Source organism: Rattus norvegicus, chromosome 9 (assembly GCF_036323735.1).
Source record: "Rattus norvegicus strain BN/NHsdMcwi chromosome 9, GRCr8, whole genome shotgun sequence".
Taxonomy (NCBI): domain Eukaryota; kingdom Metazoa; phylum Chordata; class Mammalia; order Rodentia; family Muridae; genus Rattus; species Rattus norvegicus.
Window position 1 is genome coordinate 112687120 of NC_086027.1, and position 16773 is coordinate 112703892.

At 46.9% G+C, this 16773-nt stretch overlaps 1 protein-coding gene across 1 annotated transcript in view; it reads right to left on the reverse strand.

Annotated features, from left to right (window-relative positions):
• Positions 1-6476: 6476 nt before the first annotated feature.
• Positions 6477-16773, reverse strand: part of Rab31 (RAB31, member RAS oncogene family) — a 134509-nt gene continuing 124212 nt past the window's right edge. Inside the window, exon 7 of the mRNA NM_145094.2 lies at positions 6477-9203. Within this exon, the coding sequence (NP_659562.2) occupies positions 9106-9203 (98 nt within the window). The 3' untranslated portion in view covers positions 6477-9105. The remainder of the gene's footprint in view (positions 9204-16773) is intronic.

Sequence of the window (16773 nt, forward strand, 5' to 3'; positions counted from 1 at the left end):
AAGAGGGAAGTGGGAAAGGCTAGGGGAACCTTGGAGCCAAGACACGAAACCAGAACGAGGGAGAGTCCAGGAGATAAAGAGGAGAGAATGCATCTTAAAGATAAAGAGGAGCCAGCGGTGGGTACATTTCTTTTTTCTTTTCTTTTTTTTTTTCTTTTTTTCGGAGCTGGGGACCGACCTTGCGCTTCCTAGGCAAGTGCTCTACCGCTGAGCTAAATCCCCAACCCTGGTGGGTACATTTCTAACAGTCTCTGGCAGCCCAAAATGAAGAAACTGAGTGGACAGAGGACCGAGACTCACTTTTTAGAACTGTGTGAGAGCGACAGAAAGAGGTAGCAGAGGAGACATCACACTTCCGCTGATCGGAATCAGCAACGACACAAGCATGGACGGAGATTGACAGTTGCAAGGAGCAGTGTGGAAGGAAGTGGAAGGCAGGATCACAAAAGCTCTGGAGTGGACCTTGGAAACAAGGAGGTTCGCTTTCAGACAAATAGAAAGACTTGTCCTTATAAATCCAGGGAGAAGTGCATCGAAACAGAGAACACTCGTCCAGGCTCACTGGCATACACCAGTTTGAGCAGCACATTATCAACCAGCCGTGGCCACAGACCCCACAGAGTCTAGATGGCTGAACCCAGGCGCATGAGTTATTTCCAAGGCATTAAGAACTTCACTGAGGGATGAGGAGTGCTTTTCACCTCAACACCAAGGACTAGGGGAAGACACAACCAACCTTCTGGAAGAATCAGGCCAGCCATGAGTCAAGCCGTCAAGTTCCTTTTAATAGCTTGATTCTGCTCTTTCAGCCAGACCTGATTAACCCTTAGCTCCCTGGGCAAAAAGCACCCTCCTGAGATATGACAACGGGTTTCAAAATAGGATAGGTCTCAGCCTGGATACTGCCTGCCCTACTTTTCTACTGTGTAGAATTCAGAATGTTGTTTAAGTTTCCCAGGGTCCTTCCTTACAAACAAGGTTGACTGGGCTGGGCATGTAGCTGAGTAGAGAACTTCTTGGCACCTGCAAGTTTCCGGGTTCAATCCTCAGCCCAGCGGGGTCGGGGGAAATGCCTCACGCATTAGAGCTGTGCACTGTTCTCAGAGTTTTGTGGACAACGGGGCTATAATTTGATAGTAGATTCTGGGAACATAAGGGCCCTTTATCCTCCCCTCCCCCCGAATAACGAGTAAAGACAAGAAGGAATATTGCCAGCTTATATTTGACCTCTAGCCCATTTTATCAGTTGATGATCTTGGGCAATTCAGCTTGGAGTCTCAGTTCCCTCATCTGTAGAATGAAGATGACAACATCGGCCTCATAAATATTGTGAAAGTCAAAAGATGGCGGGGTGGGAGACACCTAGAACAGCATCGGGTACAGCGGCCTCTCTACTCGGACAGATCATCGTTTTGGAGTTCTTTTCTGGTACCTTGGCCTCCTGTACTTTTTGTTTTTTTAATGTTTTATTGATTCTTTGTGAGTTTCATATCACGTACCCCAGTCCCACTCATCTGCCTGTCCCCTCATATCCACCCTCTGCCTTTCAACCTCCCCCTACCCAAATAAAAACTATAACACACAAACAAGCAACAACAACAACAACAACAACACAGAGCGTAGAAAGATCTCATCCTAGACGCTGTAGTGTGTCACAGTGTGTCCCTCTGCCCACACAGCTTCACTTGCAAATGCTCATTGCAGTGAGTCACTGGTCTGGTTCAAGGTCTCTGGTTTCTGGGACACCATCGACATCGGATCCTCCTGGTTATCCTGTTGTTCCCCAGTGTCATGGAGATTCTGCAGCTCTGGAACAGCAGGACTGGCCCTTTCACAAGTCCCAACTGTTCAGAGATGATGTAGATTTTGAGCCGGGCCAAGTCAAAGCCCTGAGTCTGGGCGTGGGTGGAGCTGAGCTGGTCAGCCGGGTTCTCCCATATCCACACCACCAGGGCCAGCTCTCCAGCACTGTTCTAGCTAGACCACCCACTTCCACCGAGCACAGGAGGCACTGACAGCTCCCCTGTTCTCACGGCCTTAGGGCCAGCTCTCCTGACTGCTGCAGGTGGGGAGGAGCATGTGGGGTTAGAGAAGCACTACCCCCACCCCCACACCACCTCACAGGAGCATCACCTCTATGCCTCTGCATGGCAGGCGAGCGGTGAGGTCAGCTCTCCCACACTCCCAACATCAGGGCTAGCTCCACTGTGCTGCTCAGGCAAGCTGTTCTCCCGAGTACTGCCAGCATGAGAGATGGAGCCAGCTCTCCAGAGTACTGCTTCCAGTGAGAGGCAGGACCAGTTATACCCAGCCCCTGGACACCCACAGGGTCCCCAGCCTGGACCAGGGACGTCCCCATGTTCTTTAGTGGCAATATGCGTCACAGACATCAACACCAATCCCTGCCACCGTGTAGCCAACAGACTCAGACAGCCCTCAGTGGCAGCTCTGGCTGGGACCTTACCATGGGCCGGCCACTCTCACCAGGCTACTCCTGTCTAGCCTCAAATCTCCAGTTCCACCTCTTCATAATGCTCAAGCTGCTCCCCTTCTCTTTCTCCCCCACTGGGACCACCACATACTCCCACATTGTGGTGGCTCCCCCCAACAGGCTGGTCATGAGGCTGGTGAGATGCTGGGTGACATCTTTATCCATGCTGTATGCCGTGTGGGCAAACAGGTGTCTGTGGCCTGCCTGTGTTGTGAACCAGAGGACAGGTCTTGAAGGGTGGCATGGTAGTCTGTAGGTCTCTGTCTTCCTCCTTCCACACTGTGCTGCCTCGATTTAATTTATTATGTGTCGTAAACATAAAGCAGCTTCAGCCACCAAGCCAGGCATCAAGCTACGATGAACAAAGGACAGCCAACTGCTCTGCCCCTGACTGACATAAGAACACCCCACCAACCATTGCCAGGGAGCCAGAACAGTCAAGCCCTGTGGTTCCAGGCAGGTGGTACGGTGAGGGGCACACATGTTGCTTTCCATGGAGAAAGCAGCCTTTGGGCTTTCCTGGAGACCCCATGGGTTGGACTCAACCCAGACATTTATTTCCTTAGCCCTCGGGGTATCATCATAAGGTGGGTCCCGCAGCTGAAAGTATGTTATGCCTTGGGGTGGATGTTTCCAAGATCTAGAGCTTTGCTTGAATTTCATAAAAGCACTATAATATGTCTACCAGTAGAGTCAGAGCACATCCTGTAATCCAATATGTGATATTTCTGCAGATAAATGGCCAGAATATTCACCCCGTTCAGAGAAACAATGATTCTGGAGTGTCATCAGTTCAGGTCTAGGTTTGGTGCCAAGTGGCCGAGAGCAAGCTCGGGAAAAGTCTTCATTTGTGATACTATCTGGGTTCCAGGAGTGAGACATAGGTGCCAGCAAGTGACATAGGCATTTCACTCAACGAGAAAACTCCGGGGATCAGTGAGATCAATCTGGTAAGGATTCTACCACCCACAAACCAGAGCCGGAAGCTGGACCCAGAAAGTCAGGCCACTTTGTAACCCACAAACCAGAGCTGGAAGCTCAGAGAGCAGACTCTGTAATCTTTACTTTGCCAGAAGCTAGGCTCAGAGAATTGAATTGTAATCTCTACCTTGCGCTGCCTTCCAAGGCCGGATGAGAGCAAAAATAACAATGTAGCCACTGAGATGGGCAGTGAAAAGAACCATTCCCAGCACCGGTCAAAAGCTGAAGTTTATTGTTTCCTGTCCTAACTTGTAATTTATTTCACCTCATCTTGGTATCAGCCCTGCCATGTGGTATTATCTTCATTTTACAGGAGGAAACTGAGGCCCAGAGAGACCTTGGTTATCTGAAGGCCAAGTAGCGGAATGAATTTCCGAGACTCTCCAAGTCAAGCTATCTTGTCTGCAGTTGAACCTTCTCTTTTCAGTCCTGATAGTCTTGATTTGCTTGTTTTTAACATCCTGTCTCTACCTTGTAAACCTGAGATCTGCACGGATTGATGAGGGCCATGGAGGACTGTTCAAACTTTGATTCCCAATTGTCCTCAATAAGTCCTTATTGGAAAGGGGAGTGGATGGATTGTGGATGAAGAGATGCATGGGTGTCTAGGTGGATGGTTGTATGTATGTATGTATGTATGTATGTATGTATGTATGTATGTATGTATAGATGGATAGATGGGTGAATGGGTAGATGGGCATTTGAATAGAGACATGAGTGCGTGAATGCGTGTGGATTGGCGGTGGTTAGAGAGATGGATGGGTAGAAAGACATGTAATTATATAAAGATAACTATGAAAATGTCCTCATTCACAAATGCTTGAGATCTCAGATTCCCTCTCCAATATACCATCTTCCTCTGCTATTCCAAATCGATCAAACATGGCAATTGTTACTAATAACACAATATCACAGACTGTCCAGGTAAGAAAGAGATTAACGTTTTGATCACAGTTTGGCCTATGATCATCATCCACATCTGGAGATGCTCTACTTGTCGGCAGGGTCCTGAGGTGGAACAAGATGTCACACACTGAAAACAAAGGTTATTTACAGACATGTGATCTGGTCTGTCATTGAACTGGCTGGTTTTATGTGTCAACTTGACACAAGCTGAGTTATCACAGAGAAAGGAGCCCCCCTTGAGGAAATGCCTCCATGAGACCCAGCTGTAAGGCATTTTCTCAATTAGTGATCAAGCGGGGAGGACCCAGCCCATTGTGGGTGGTGCCATCCCTGGGCTGGTGGTCCTGGGTTCTATAAGAAAGCAAGCTGAGCAAGCCAGGGCAAGCAAGCCAGTAAGTGACATCCCTCCATGGCCTCTGCATCAGCTCCTGCTTCCTGACCTGCTTGAGTTCCAGCCCTGACTTCCTTTGGTGATGAACAGCCATGTGGAAGTGTAAGCTGAATAAATCCTTTCCTCCCCAACTTGCTTCTTGGTAATGACGTTTTGGGCAGGAATAGAAACCCTAAGACAGTCATGTCTTATAAAATCATCAGAATTCAGTCGTGAGGGCTCCAACCTGAAGCCTTTTGCTGTTGTTGGGTTTTTTTTGTTTGTTTGTTTGTTTTTTGTTTTTTTTAATGTCTGTCTTATTTGAGGCATGTGCATGCACGCACGAGTATGCTCACCCATGCTCATGGAAGACATAAGAAGACAGCAGGCATCCTTCTCTATCATTCACCTTCCTTTTGTGATACATAGCTCTCATTAAACCTAAAGCCTGGTTTCTGCTAGGCTAGTTGGCCACTTCCTGTCTCCAACCCCGAATGCTGGGTTAACAGGAACATGGGGCCAATGTCTGGATTTATGTGGGTGCAGGGGGTCCAAACTCAGGTCTTTATGCTTCCCTAGAAAGCACTCTTACTCAGTGAGCCATCTCTCCAGTCAGGGTAGATTGTTTCCTATTCTTGTTTGATTGTGTATAGCCAGAGTGGCTTCCCAGCATGCTCTTGGTGCCTCTCAGCCATAAAGAACATTAGGCACAGGGGCCTTCCATCCACTCAGCACAGCTCTACATGGAGAACCCAAGCTCTGCTGGTGTGTGTGAGCAAGCGTGGTGCCAGTGGGCAGAGGGAGAGCTGAGGAGACAGCAGTGTGGCGAGGTCCATGAGGCTGGCATTGTTCAGGATCTTTCTAGTGCACTGAAAAGTTAGCTTAGCCCTTGCTTCATACCTCCATATCCCCCCATCTCTGAAAAGGATTGATACAGGGAAAACATATAGAGAGGGTAGTGAAGCGCGTGCTTTGAACTTACCGAATACTGTCATTTTGTAATTGTGGCTTCAGAATTATTTACTTACCAAGGCAGGGTCCCACTATGTAGCCCAGGCTGGCCTGGAACTCCCTCAGTAGACCAGGCTGGCAACTCACAGAGATCCGCCTGCCTTTGTTTCCCCTGTGCTGGGATTAAAGGAATGTGCGACCCAGCTGGGCATTGGCTTCCGACTGTTAAAGCTCGAAATGAATAAAAGTTGCTGATAGTTCTGTGCCTCTTGTGCACCTCTGACCTGATTTCGTGTCATTTTACAAGCTGCTGTTTTTCCTTCTTATGTTTTTCTATTTCTGCCCACACATCAACACACACACACACACACACACACACACACACACACACACACACACACACACACACCATTGTCTTTATTCACGCATCCAGGGTCATGGTTCCATTTTCCATGCTGTGCAGTGCACAGCTACTGTGGGCTGGTCCACAGGCTCCTGTGAGTGGCTCCCCCAGGGCATGCAGCTTTGCACTCCGCACTCTACTCAGATGCCTGGTGATATGCTATAGATAATTCATTCATCCCTCCCCACAGCCTGGATCACGTGACCACGCCCTATTTCATTGATCCATTTCCGGACAAGAAGACAATCAGCTACTGCTAACAGAGCATCAGTGGACCCCCTTCCCCACCCTGGTCTTGTGCACATGTTTCTCTCCTTTCTGAGTTGGCCTGTGAATAATCATCTTATTGATTGGAATAAGGAAAGGATGCTCAGTAAACCTTAGAATATTTATTAGTATGAATCATACCAATGGGTTAAAATCAAAAGCGACTGATACAAATGAGCTCGGACGGAAACACCGCCTTATCATAGAACGGAGTATAAGACTCGAGGGTCCTAGGTGTCTGCAGAGGGATCTTCTAGGTGCAAAACCTGGGTCCAGCCCAAGTGGAAACCCTTTACAGAAACACCAGAAAGGGTGACAGTCTATGTGACCTCGTGACTGCTGAGTTGCTGGGCGTCACGACGATGGTGAAAGGCATGATCACATGTGAGCACAGCCAGAACCCTCAGCTGACCACTGGCTCCTTACTCCTCACCCAGAAAGAACGCTGTGGAGCAGCAAGAAGCCAGAGTCCATGATTGCAGAGGAAACACTTGGATCCTTCAAGCCTTCCTCAGGAAAGAATGGGGTTCCCACTGGGGCACAGCCCTTGCTGTTGGCTAGAATGTAGGTTAGTCTGCAAGATGACGTCATATCCAGTACCCTGATACACCACTTCTAATGAAAAAAATGGCTAGTCGATTCTGTACCTGTATAGAACATTTGCACAACCCTTACACGGTCCTTCGGGACGTCTGCTGAGAAAGAATCCCTTTGACAACCTGTGCCTCCCTTATGGACACAAGGTCATGAGCCAAACACAGCCACTCTGAAGTAGATTACGTGTGGGTGTGGCTGACATAAAAATCATATTTACACATATACAAACCTGCCACCTGTGAGAGAGGAAAATAGGGGTTGGGAAGGGAATTTGGAGAGTAACCATAAGGCCACTACATCCTATGTCTGGAGCAATTGTCATTTCTAGGTCTTTGTTTAGGGTCAATGGTTAAAACGTCCCAAGAGGAACGCCAAGCCAAGGGGAGAGAAGCACCAAAGGCCTCAGCACCATCTGCAGAGAAGGCCCCAAACGGCGTGAATATTCGTGTGCCCACATGCCACATCTCCCTTCCCTCATGCTGGTGGCACTCAGGCATACTTGTCCTCTGCATGGCTTGGATATCAATGTCAATGCAGCCTGGGAAGAGCAAGGTATCCTACCCTTGCATGCTTCTCCAATCCCAGGGCAGCTCACTCTCAAGGTGAAGCCCAGACAGTTCATGCAAAACTCGACCACTGCAAAACCCACCCAAAGCTGTGGCATTCTCCCCTGGGAATGGACAGACAGACAGGTAAATACAAGCCCTCAGCAAAAGTTTACCCCCCAATGGGGAGAGGTTCAAAAATAAGCTTGATACTAGTCGAGAGAGGCCACTTCAACTTCAACTCAATTGTTCTTTGTTTGTGTGTTTGACCTGCAGTGAGAGGATGAACATCTTTGCCAGCCCGTGGAATCCTGTAACAGTGATGTTGGACGTCTGATGTTGGGACAGGCTCTGACGGTCTTGAGAAGACCCTGGCACGAGACAGAGATGCCACTTGCTAACAGTGTTTGAGACGTCTGCTATAGGATATCTAGGGACATTCTTGAATCAAGACAAGTGTTTGCTCTCCTCTGTATTCTAAGATTTAATTAGCTTCCGAGTTGGGAGAAGCAGGAAGACCATGTTGAAGCTGGCATCCCGAAGTTGACAAGCACCGTCTGTGACTGGGACTTGGCACCGACTGCTTGACAACCTTTTTTCTCCAATGCGGGCAAAGTTTAAGGGACTTCTTCCTATTTTACACCTTTAGGAGTCCAGAATTTTGGGGTGGTAACGTTCCTCTGCCTGGTTGGCTGTAACCCATGATTAGCCACTATGAATAGAAGTCTGCCCTACAATTTAGGCTCAAACATCCCTAGATGTGGCATCGTGACATTGTCTCCTAATGCTCTGTAAAGTAATCATTCCCATAAGTAGAAACTCACTGCAATGGGGGGGTATGCATGCTGGGGGTACCCTAAATGCCATTTATACCCTCCCTCCCCCACTGCTTACATAGCAACAATTTAACTCTCTGGACCCCTAAATTATATATAACGTTCTAGTCTGATTTGGTTGGTTCACGGATGGCCACACCTTAGAAAAATGGTCATCGGATAAACAAAAAAAGACAGGGATGGCGGTTTCTAATCCAATGTTTGTCTCTCTTTGAGGAGATTACTTCTCAGTTTGAGCAACGGTCCAGCTATGCATCTCTGATTTCCCTCAGAAAACTAAGAAAGGCTTCCTGCCAAAGCCAGCTAAGAGCTAACCTACTATATACTGCCTTTGCCTTTTGATGGACTGGCCAGAAAGGAAGGTCCTGGCCCTGGAGACGTTATTGGAACCTGACTAGGTGACGTAGGAAATCAGTGAAGAACAGCACTCTGAGGTTTGCGGACAAATCTAAAACCTCCCTAACAATTCTTTAACAAAAGACGGCAACCTATACCTATTACCTAGCAAGTACAAGCTCGCCATGTGCATCTCATAAACCGGAGGCCGTGTTGCGGTGGGATGGTGAGTTTTCCAGAGTTTTCTATCATTTCTTTTCAGGAAACTTCCTCGTTCAGCATCCTGCGGGTCTCCCAGGGTACAAAGCTGCTCACACTCCAGCAGGCAGAGTTAGCCCCGTGGGTGGGGTCCTTCTGTGTGCCCTGGACACAGGAGAGGTCTCTGGCTCCTTCTGTCATGCTCTGTATGCCACGCCCTCGGCTCAGCAGCACCGCCGGCCGGCTTGCAAGCTCTGGTTCCCCAGTTTGATCCCGCCACTGTTTCCGTTTTCATGGGGGTCCAAGGGTGGGATCTGCCGGCCTGCGAGGGGGAAAGGAGGCCAAGATTGAAGCTCTCTTATTTTAAAAAGTCAGCCTGTATGGGTACAAAACATAGCAGTACTTGGGGGAGGGGCTAACTCCTTCCTCCTTTCCTTCACGACCCCCTTTCTTCTCCCTCCCTTCCTCCAGCCGTTCTTTCCCCTGTCCTCTCTCCCCTCCCCTTCTTTCTTTCCAATTCTTCTGCATGAAGTCAAATTCGTGTTTAAATGGTTGAGGGAAATCATCGGCAGCTTCCTGACCATGCAGACACCCCAGAAACAGGACAAGGCATTGCACTCTGCAGAGCCACCCGACCCCTCCACCACTGAGGGATCTCGGCCTTTCCACGGAGCCTCTCTGCTTTGTAGGACTGGACTTTACCATAAGAGTGAGCACTTATCTGTCTTTTCCGCTTGTAGAACTACCATGGGCAGACATGCAACTTACCAGTCCTACTCTGTGAGGGCCTTGCCTCATCAGCTACAAGGCCCTTAGGACGTACTTCAAAGGAGGAAGTACCTTAATGCCACGTACAAGCAACCTTATTTTATTCATTGCATTTTAACTTTTGTAAATAAGCACAAATAAAAATTCAAAAAGACAAAGAGAAGGAGGGAGTAGCAACAACTAAAGGCCTGGGTTCATTTGAATGGACCGTACTGATGGTGGCACAGGTCTCACTCAGGGTTGTGCTAGAAACCACTGGCTTGTGTGTGTGAGGCAAGAATAATGTGTGGCGTGTGAACTCCGACAGAGCTGTATTTCTAAGACAGGGCACCTGGAATCGGCGTGCTCAGGCAGCCTTGCTGCTATTGGAGACTCGTCGGGGGGGTCCCTCCGAGCAATGGCCACGATCACCACCATTTTTTGTGACATTGCTGAAGGCCGTGCCGAAGCTAAATGGTGGTTCTTATTATAACCCACATCTGACTTTCCAGTGGGTCCTCCACCCTATGTTTCACCTTTTTCCTTACTTCTTTCTTCTGGTTTTCTAGTTATCCTGTAAAAAGGGGCATGGAATACTAACTCTAAAAGGGAAAATTCAAATAAATAAACAAACAAACAAAAAAACCCGAAATTATTAATAATTTGAAATTATTTCCAAAATGCTTTGCTTTTTTTGTTTTTAAGGCAAACTTATGCCACCTGTTTGGACCAAGTACAGAGACAAGGACCAGGAGGCCAGAGACCTTTGTCATAAGAGGTGAGATGCCGTTCTGGCTTTAGTGGGTGGTGTAGATGCTCCGGAAAGCTCAAACACACAGATAAGTGAATGCCTCTGGCATTTGACTCCAGGTGAATGGAAGAAATGAGTGTCTGACAGAGAGTTAGAGCTGTTTCTACAGCCTGGTCAGCCATCCTGCTCAGCCAGCAAGCTATGCAAAGGTTTGTAGGTGCTCCCAAGAAAAGCTTAGCAGAAACAGCAGGACAGTCAGTATTGTCTTTCTCTATTCAAGACATGCACTGAATTGTAGTCACAATTGAAAGGTTTTTACCTGTCTGTCTATCTGTCTGTCTGTCTGACGACCTTTCCATTGTGCCAACCTCCCGGCCCCAAGGATTTACTCCAGTCACACCCACCCAACAAAGTGCTGCCTGGTCCTCAGGCCAGCCCTGTATTCAGGGGCCCAACAGCGTCAGCATCGGCCTCAGACTCGTGTAGATAAATACTATTTTACACGGGCCTTACTTTTTGCACCTGAATTTTTTGAGGGTAAGACTATAATTCTGACTGGTTCAGTATGGCTGACTTAAAAGAATTGTTTGCTTAAAAGAATTGTGAGTATGGGGCCTTACAATTTTAGTACTTGTGACAATGACATGTCCCGCGTCAGACACGTTGGCGCTGCCTCATGTGAACACCAACGATAGCTAACTTATGCTCACCCTTCAGGCCTCCTTTAGGTGCCTTTCATAACTCTGTGTAAATCTCCCCTCAGACAGATGAAGGGTATAAGTGTGATGTTTATTGAAGTGAAGTAGAGATAGCAGAAACCTAGAAACAAAGTGCACCTCATGAACACACTAGGAGTGCAGGGTGTCCATCTGTCCACACTCCCATGCTTCCTCCACTTTTCCTGCTCTCACCTTCTCCCCAAGTAACAACAGGTTTCAACCCTATATGCCAACAGCCTCCTCACCTGGGTTTCAAACACTTGGCAAAGTTTTCAAATCAGCTGTCAAACCTGGCTTCTTAGACCTACCCAAAGCTTTTGCGGTTCAAAATCTCTGAAGCCTCCCTCAGGAGAATAAGATACAATGTTCCTCCTGCTATAGGCACAGAGCTCTGAAGCCTCCTTATGAGAATTAGATACAATGTTCCTCCTACTGTAGGCACAGAGTCCTAGAGGTACCCATTGAAGTGCCTGGCTTCCTGTGTTCAGGGACAAAGAATCGCAACAAGGACCCAAGGTCAACAAAAGAAGCAGAGAGTTTAATAAGAAGAGAGAGCTGCTCCTGGGAATGGGAGTGGGCTGATGAGCTGGAAAAATGTGGACCTAGAAGCACTGGGCCACTGGTCTCAGAATCCTTCAGAGGCCATTTGTGTGGGCATAGGCTTTCACCCACATGTGTGGGTGGGGAAGGGTTTCCAGTCTTTTTAACTTCTTTGTTGAGTAGATTCTCTCCCATGCCACACCCCCTTAATCTACTAAGATATGTTCCAAGACCAGGCTCCAGGCAGACTGCTGAAAACCCTGGAGAATACCAAATGCATAGATACCATGCTTTCCCCCATACTTAATATGCCTCTGATAAGGTTTCACTTGTAAACTAGATATATTAAGAGATTTATAATAGTAGCAAATCATAAATTAGAACAATTATAACAGAGGGTTGTATTGAAAGTTGCTAAGACATGAATGTCTTTATTTCTGGGATTTCCATTTAGTATTTTCAGGCTGTGGTTGTCACTGACGCCATGCATGAGGGAGGGAGAACTGCTGCATTTCTCAGAGGCAGAATGAATGCAGATCCTTCAGACTTCATTTTTATCTTTGGGTAGAAGTCATTTTGAGACTTGAGAGTCAGTTACCCAGTTAAATAAGCCTGGACCAGTTGTGTAAACTCCCTGAGCCATTCTTCCTTCCATTATGGAGCGTCTGAGACAATAAACTTGACAACTCCCACACAGTATATTCGGCATTATTACGTGTAAGGGACTCTAGGGACAATAATGAGGATTCCCGGCAGCAGCAGGTACTGGCCAGGACTCGGTGGTCTCTGCATGGGAAGAAATGCCCAGTGTTTGTGGCCAGGGGGCAGGAGAAGGGGATCCTGCTTGTCTAGAGATCACTCAGCTTTGGGAACCACATAACCCCAACATCAAACGGTGTGAGTAAATGAATGGGACCCACTTTAAAGCAGGACAGAGAAGAGCCGAATCCCAACAAGCACCCTTCAAGAGCTAAGCAAACAACACTGTGAAAACTCCCAGCTCCTGTGCTGTGCTCTGGGGCCTTCAGGACTTGTTGGGTAACTGTTCTCAAATAAAAGAATGGCTCTGGAAAGCAGCCACAGCGTTCTGCACCAAGGAGATGTGCCCAGAACACAGCACTGTATTTACCTGTACACAGGATTGAGCTAATGAAATTACGCATGATGAAATCTGGACAGGCTTGAAGTGTCCTCTGGATGTTTCTATTCCTACAGAACTTCGCTCAGCCACCTCCACAACAAGCTGTTCTTGAACACGAATCCTAGCCCAGCGTGTTTATTTTAACACAGTTTGGATTGTGTAAGATTCTCTTGGGGAGGGGCTGGGGATTTAGCTCAGTGGTAGAGCACTTGCCTAGGAAGCGCAAGGCCCTGGGTTCGGTCCCCAGCTCCAAAAAAAAGAACCAAAAAAAAAAAGATTCTCTTGGGGAGAAGTTTTAAAAGACCCCCACCACCGCCACCTAGTTTTCCTGAAAGTTGACAGTCTAGGGGAAAAGCCTGTTTTACAAATGTTTCCACAGGAATGCAAAATGTGGAAATAAATTCCAAACCTATGAGCTAGGCCAGCATGGCTGGGACAGCCACTCTAACACACACGGCTCAAGGCTGCTGTGCTCCGGTAACCGCTTCCTGTGGGCTCTGCCCCTCTGCAACAGTTCTGCTGTCTGCGACTCTTCTTTCTCTCCATTGTCCAGGGCCTTGGCTTTTCCCTTCAATGTCAATTGTGTCTAGAAGTCGATAGATGACTGTTTCTGATCCTGACTCTCTGGACCCTCCAGATTAGGGGTCTGATCAAGTTTGCTACGGCTCGGCAGGACTTAACTCTTGATAATGGCCTCACCGATTCTGCCTTGGGGATAGAGAGTCTTTGTGGAATGTGGCACTGGCTCATCCATGACCAGAAGTCACGCCTAGCAACTGTCCTCTGGTTACTATAACAGAGATGACACTAAAAGAATGTATTGTTTTATTGTTTTGCTTTTAAAAAAGAGGGTCTCTCTATGTGGCCCCGACTGTCCTGGAACTCACTGTGTAGACCAGGCTAGCCTTGAACTCCCAGAGATCCACTTACCGCTACAGGAGTGCTGGAATCAAACTGTGCACCACGCCTGGCCCTTAGGAAACGTTTACTCTTAGGATAAAGACTCTGATGGGAGGAGCGAGCTTGGATGCTATAAAGAACCAGAGTGGACCAGGAGACAGGTGGTGGCCTTAGTAACAAAACCCACAGAAGGCTCAGGCCCAAGAGGACGAGAGCAAAGGAAATGAGAGAAGAAAGAGGGACTAAGATATCAATGAGGATGCCCGGCGAGATCTGACAACTGGGTAGAAATGAGAAGACAACAGAGACCGCCAGATCTGGAAGCTGACAGAGTCTAAGGAGCCAGAGAAGGACGGAGCTCCAGGGTACAGTGCTTGCCTAGCGAGGCTTTATCCCCAGTACTACAAAATAGACAAGTGAAAATTAACCACAAGAACACACTTGTGTTCAAAATCTTATAACAATATCTAAAATATATGCTGGTTTTAACAAAAAAAGAAAAATTAGGAAAAAATGCCCAGGCAGTGAAAGCCATGGCTGTGTTACAAAGAAGAGAGCCAAGCGGGGGGGGGGGGGGGGGGGCTACCAACCCAGTGACTTCATCTGCAAGTGTCAGATTTCAGTGGGAGTGACGTCAACAGAAAGACTTTTGCTATAAAAAAAAGAAAAAAGAAAGCCTCCCCACCCCCAAACCGGCACCCTGCTCCCTCTTGAAAGTGATAAACTTTTTCTAAAATAATTTTTTTTTTTGGTTTACAAAGAAAATTGAGCAATTTAGCTCCCGCATGACTCTTGTCTCCAGCTCAAAGCTCCTGTGGTTAATGTCTTGCATTAGCATAAAATGCCAGTTCCAACAGATGAGCTAATATTAATCTATTATGGCCAGTCACAGCCTTCGGTTTCTGCACAGGGTTCTCTTGGTTTTACACTCTGTGCATTTTGATAAGTGTCGAATGGCATATCTCCATCATTACAACACTACACCGTCATCAATCTCTTTGTCATAGTTCCTCCTGTCCTGTTGTCTGTTGGTTTGTTTGTTTCTTTTGTCTACTTGACAAAAGCTAAGGCCATGTGGGAAGAGGATTCTCAACTGAGAAAACGCCCCCATAAGACTGGCCTGCAGGTAAGCCTGTAGACACTTTTTTGATTGGTTGACTGATTGGTTGATGATTGATTGATTGATTGATTGATTGATTTGGAAGAGGACTGCCTATAGTGGAAAGTGCCATCCCTCAGTAGGTGATCTTGGGAGCGAGTCAATAAGTAGTGCTCCTCCATGGCCTCTGCCTCAGTTCCTGCCTCCAGGTTCCTTCCTTGAGCTTCTGCTCTGACTTCCCTTCAGGACAGACTGTGAGCTATAAGATGAAGTAAGCCCTTTTCCTCTCCACCTTGTTTTCAGTCATAGTGTCTATCATAGAATAGAAACCTAACTAGAACTCTCCCTCAACCTGGTGACTACCAGATCGACCTGTTTATCTAACAACAGTTGAAAATTTGATTCAGAATAATCACGTATGATACTGATGAGACTCCTTTTAAAACGACATAGGGTGGGAGCTACAGGAAAGAGACAGGACAGGTTGGGAGGTCACGTGTACATAATGACTCAACTCACTCATGTGCTATACGTTTCACATTTTCTATAATAAAACAATTTTCCAAAGTTGCCCCAAATGCGCCATTACAAAGTAGCCATCGTTAGCAAGTTAACAGTCAACCTTACAAGAAAGAGAATCTTGGGAGAACCTGTTATTTATTATTGTATGTTACATGGTTTGAAGATATGAATTCAGGATTTTATATAAACTACTCTGTGGTATTTGTTTCACAATTTGTCTTTTTAGGTCAGTAACAAGAGTCACATCATTACTTTAAATCACTAGTTTATATTAGTGTACCACAATTTAAGAAAACAAACTGTGTCTCAACTTTGGTGCAGTTTAGTCATTTCCTGTTTTCTCTGACTGTGAATAAAATTACCAGAAAAGTTCTGTACAAAGTCAAGAGCCAGCAAGAGCCCAGACTTAAAGCTGACACCATGTGACTCCACATACCGTCCTCTCACCAGCTATGAGACACGGCAAGTCACAAGATGGCGTCCTCATGGTAAAATAGGGATGATAGCATGTCTACTTAACAGGAGGGGGACATCAGTGAGTTAACACACACTTTAGCCCTTCTCACAATGGCAAGGAGCAAGGGTCCCACACATGAGAGGCTTTACTACAGTTGGACCCTGTATCTGCCTCTCTCTCAGGTTTTAATTCACGGTTGGTTACACTGTCCATCAAAAACACAGTTGGGTCTACGATGGCCGTGTCCATGTTGAACATATATACTCTTTCGTGTCATTACTCCCTAAACAGTACAGTATATATTTATAGTATATTTATAGTGTTTACTGTGCTTGGGTATAAATACTCTTGAGATGGAGAGGCGTGAGGAGGATTGCGTTTCTGTTTACATCCAAAAGCTATGGCATTTTAGACAAGAGCTTAGCATCTGGAGATTTGGTACCCTTGGAGGGCCCTACACCTAAACCCCCAGAGACACCAGGGCCAAGGACACGGTGTTTTGCACAACTGAGAACTCCTTCCCACGGCTCAATGTGGGAGCTTCTGATAATCAGCATCTTCTCTGCTGGCCTTTGCCAAAGTAACTTTCATGGTGGTAAGGAAGGGAAGGGCCTCCTCTTTATCTTCATTCCACAGCTTGCTGTTCTGTTACAAAATTTTCAAAGGTTTTTGTTTTGTTTTCAGACTTCTTTAACTCGATCTAAACCAAGTAACTACCGTGGAATTACAAAACCCTGTGGGCGTACAATAGCCAGGGAACTGTGCAACAATGTTTGCAGAACAAGGCACATTGCTCTTTCCTAGTCTCTAATTCTTCCTAGCTTAGAGAGTTGTTTTCCTCTCCAACTGTATAAACTCTAGGAAAAAGCAAACAGGGAGCTAGGTAGGTGTTTGAGGGCTTGAAAGGCCATTGAGGATGGACCCCAACCTTAAAATCAGCAGTTTAGAAAGCCAGGAACTGAAACTGCAGGGACTCTGTTTACTGGTCAAAGGGATAGGAGCTGAGTCATGGTATG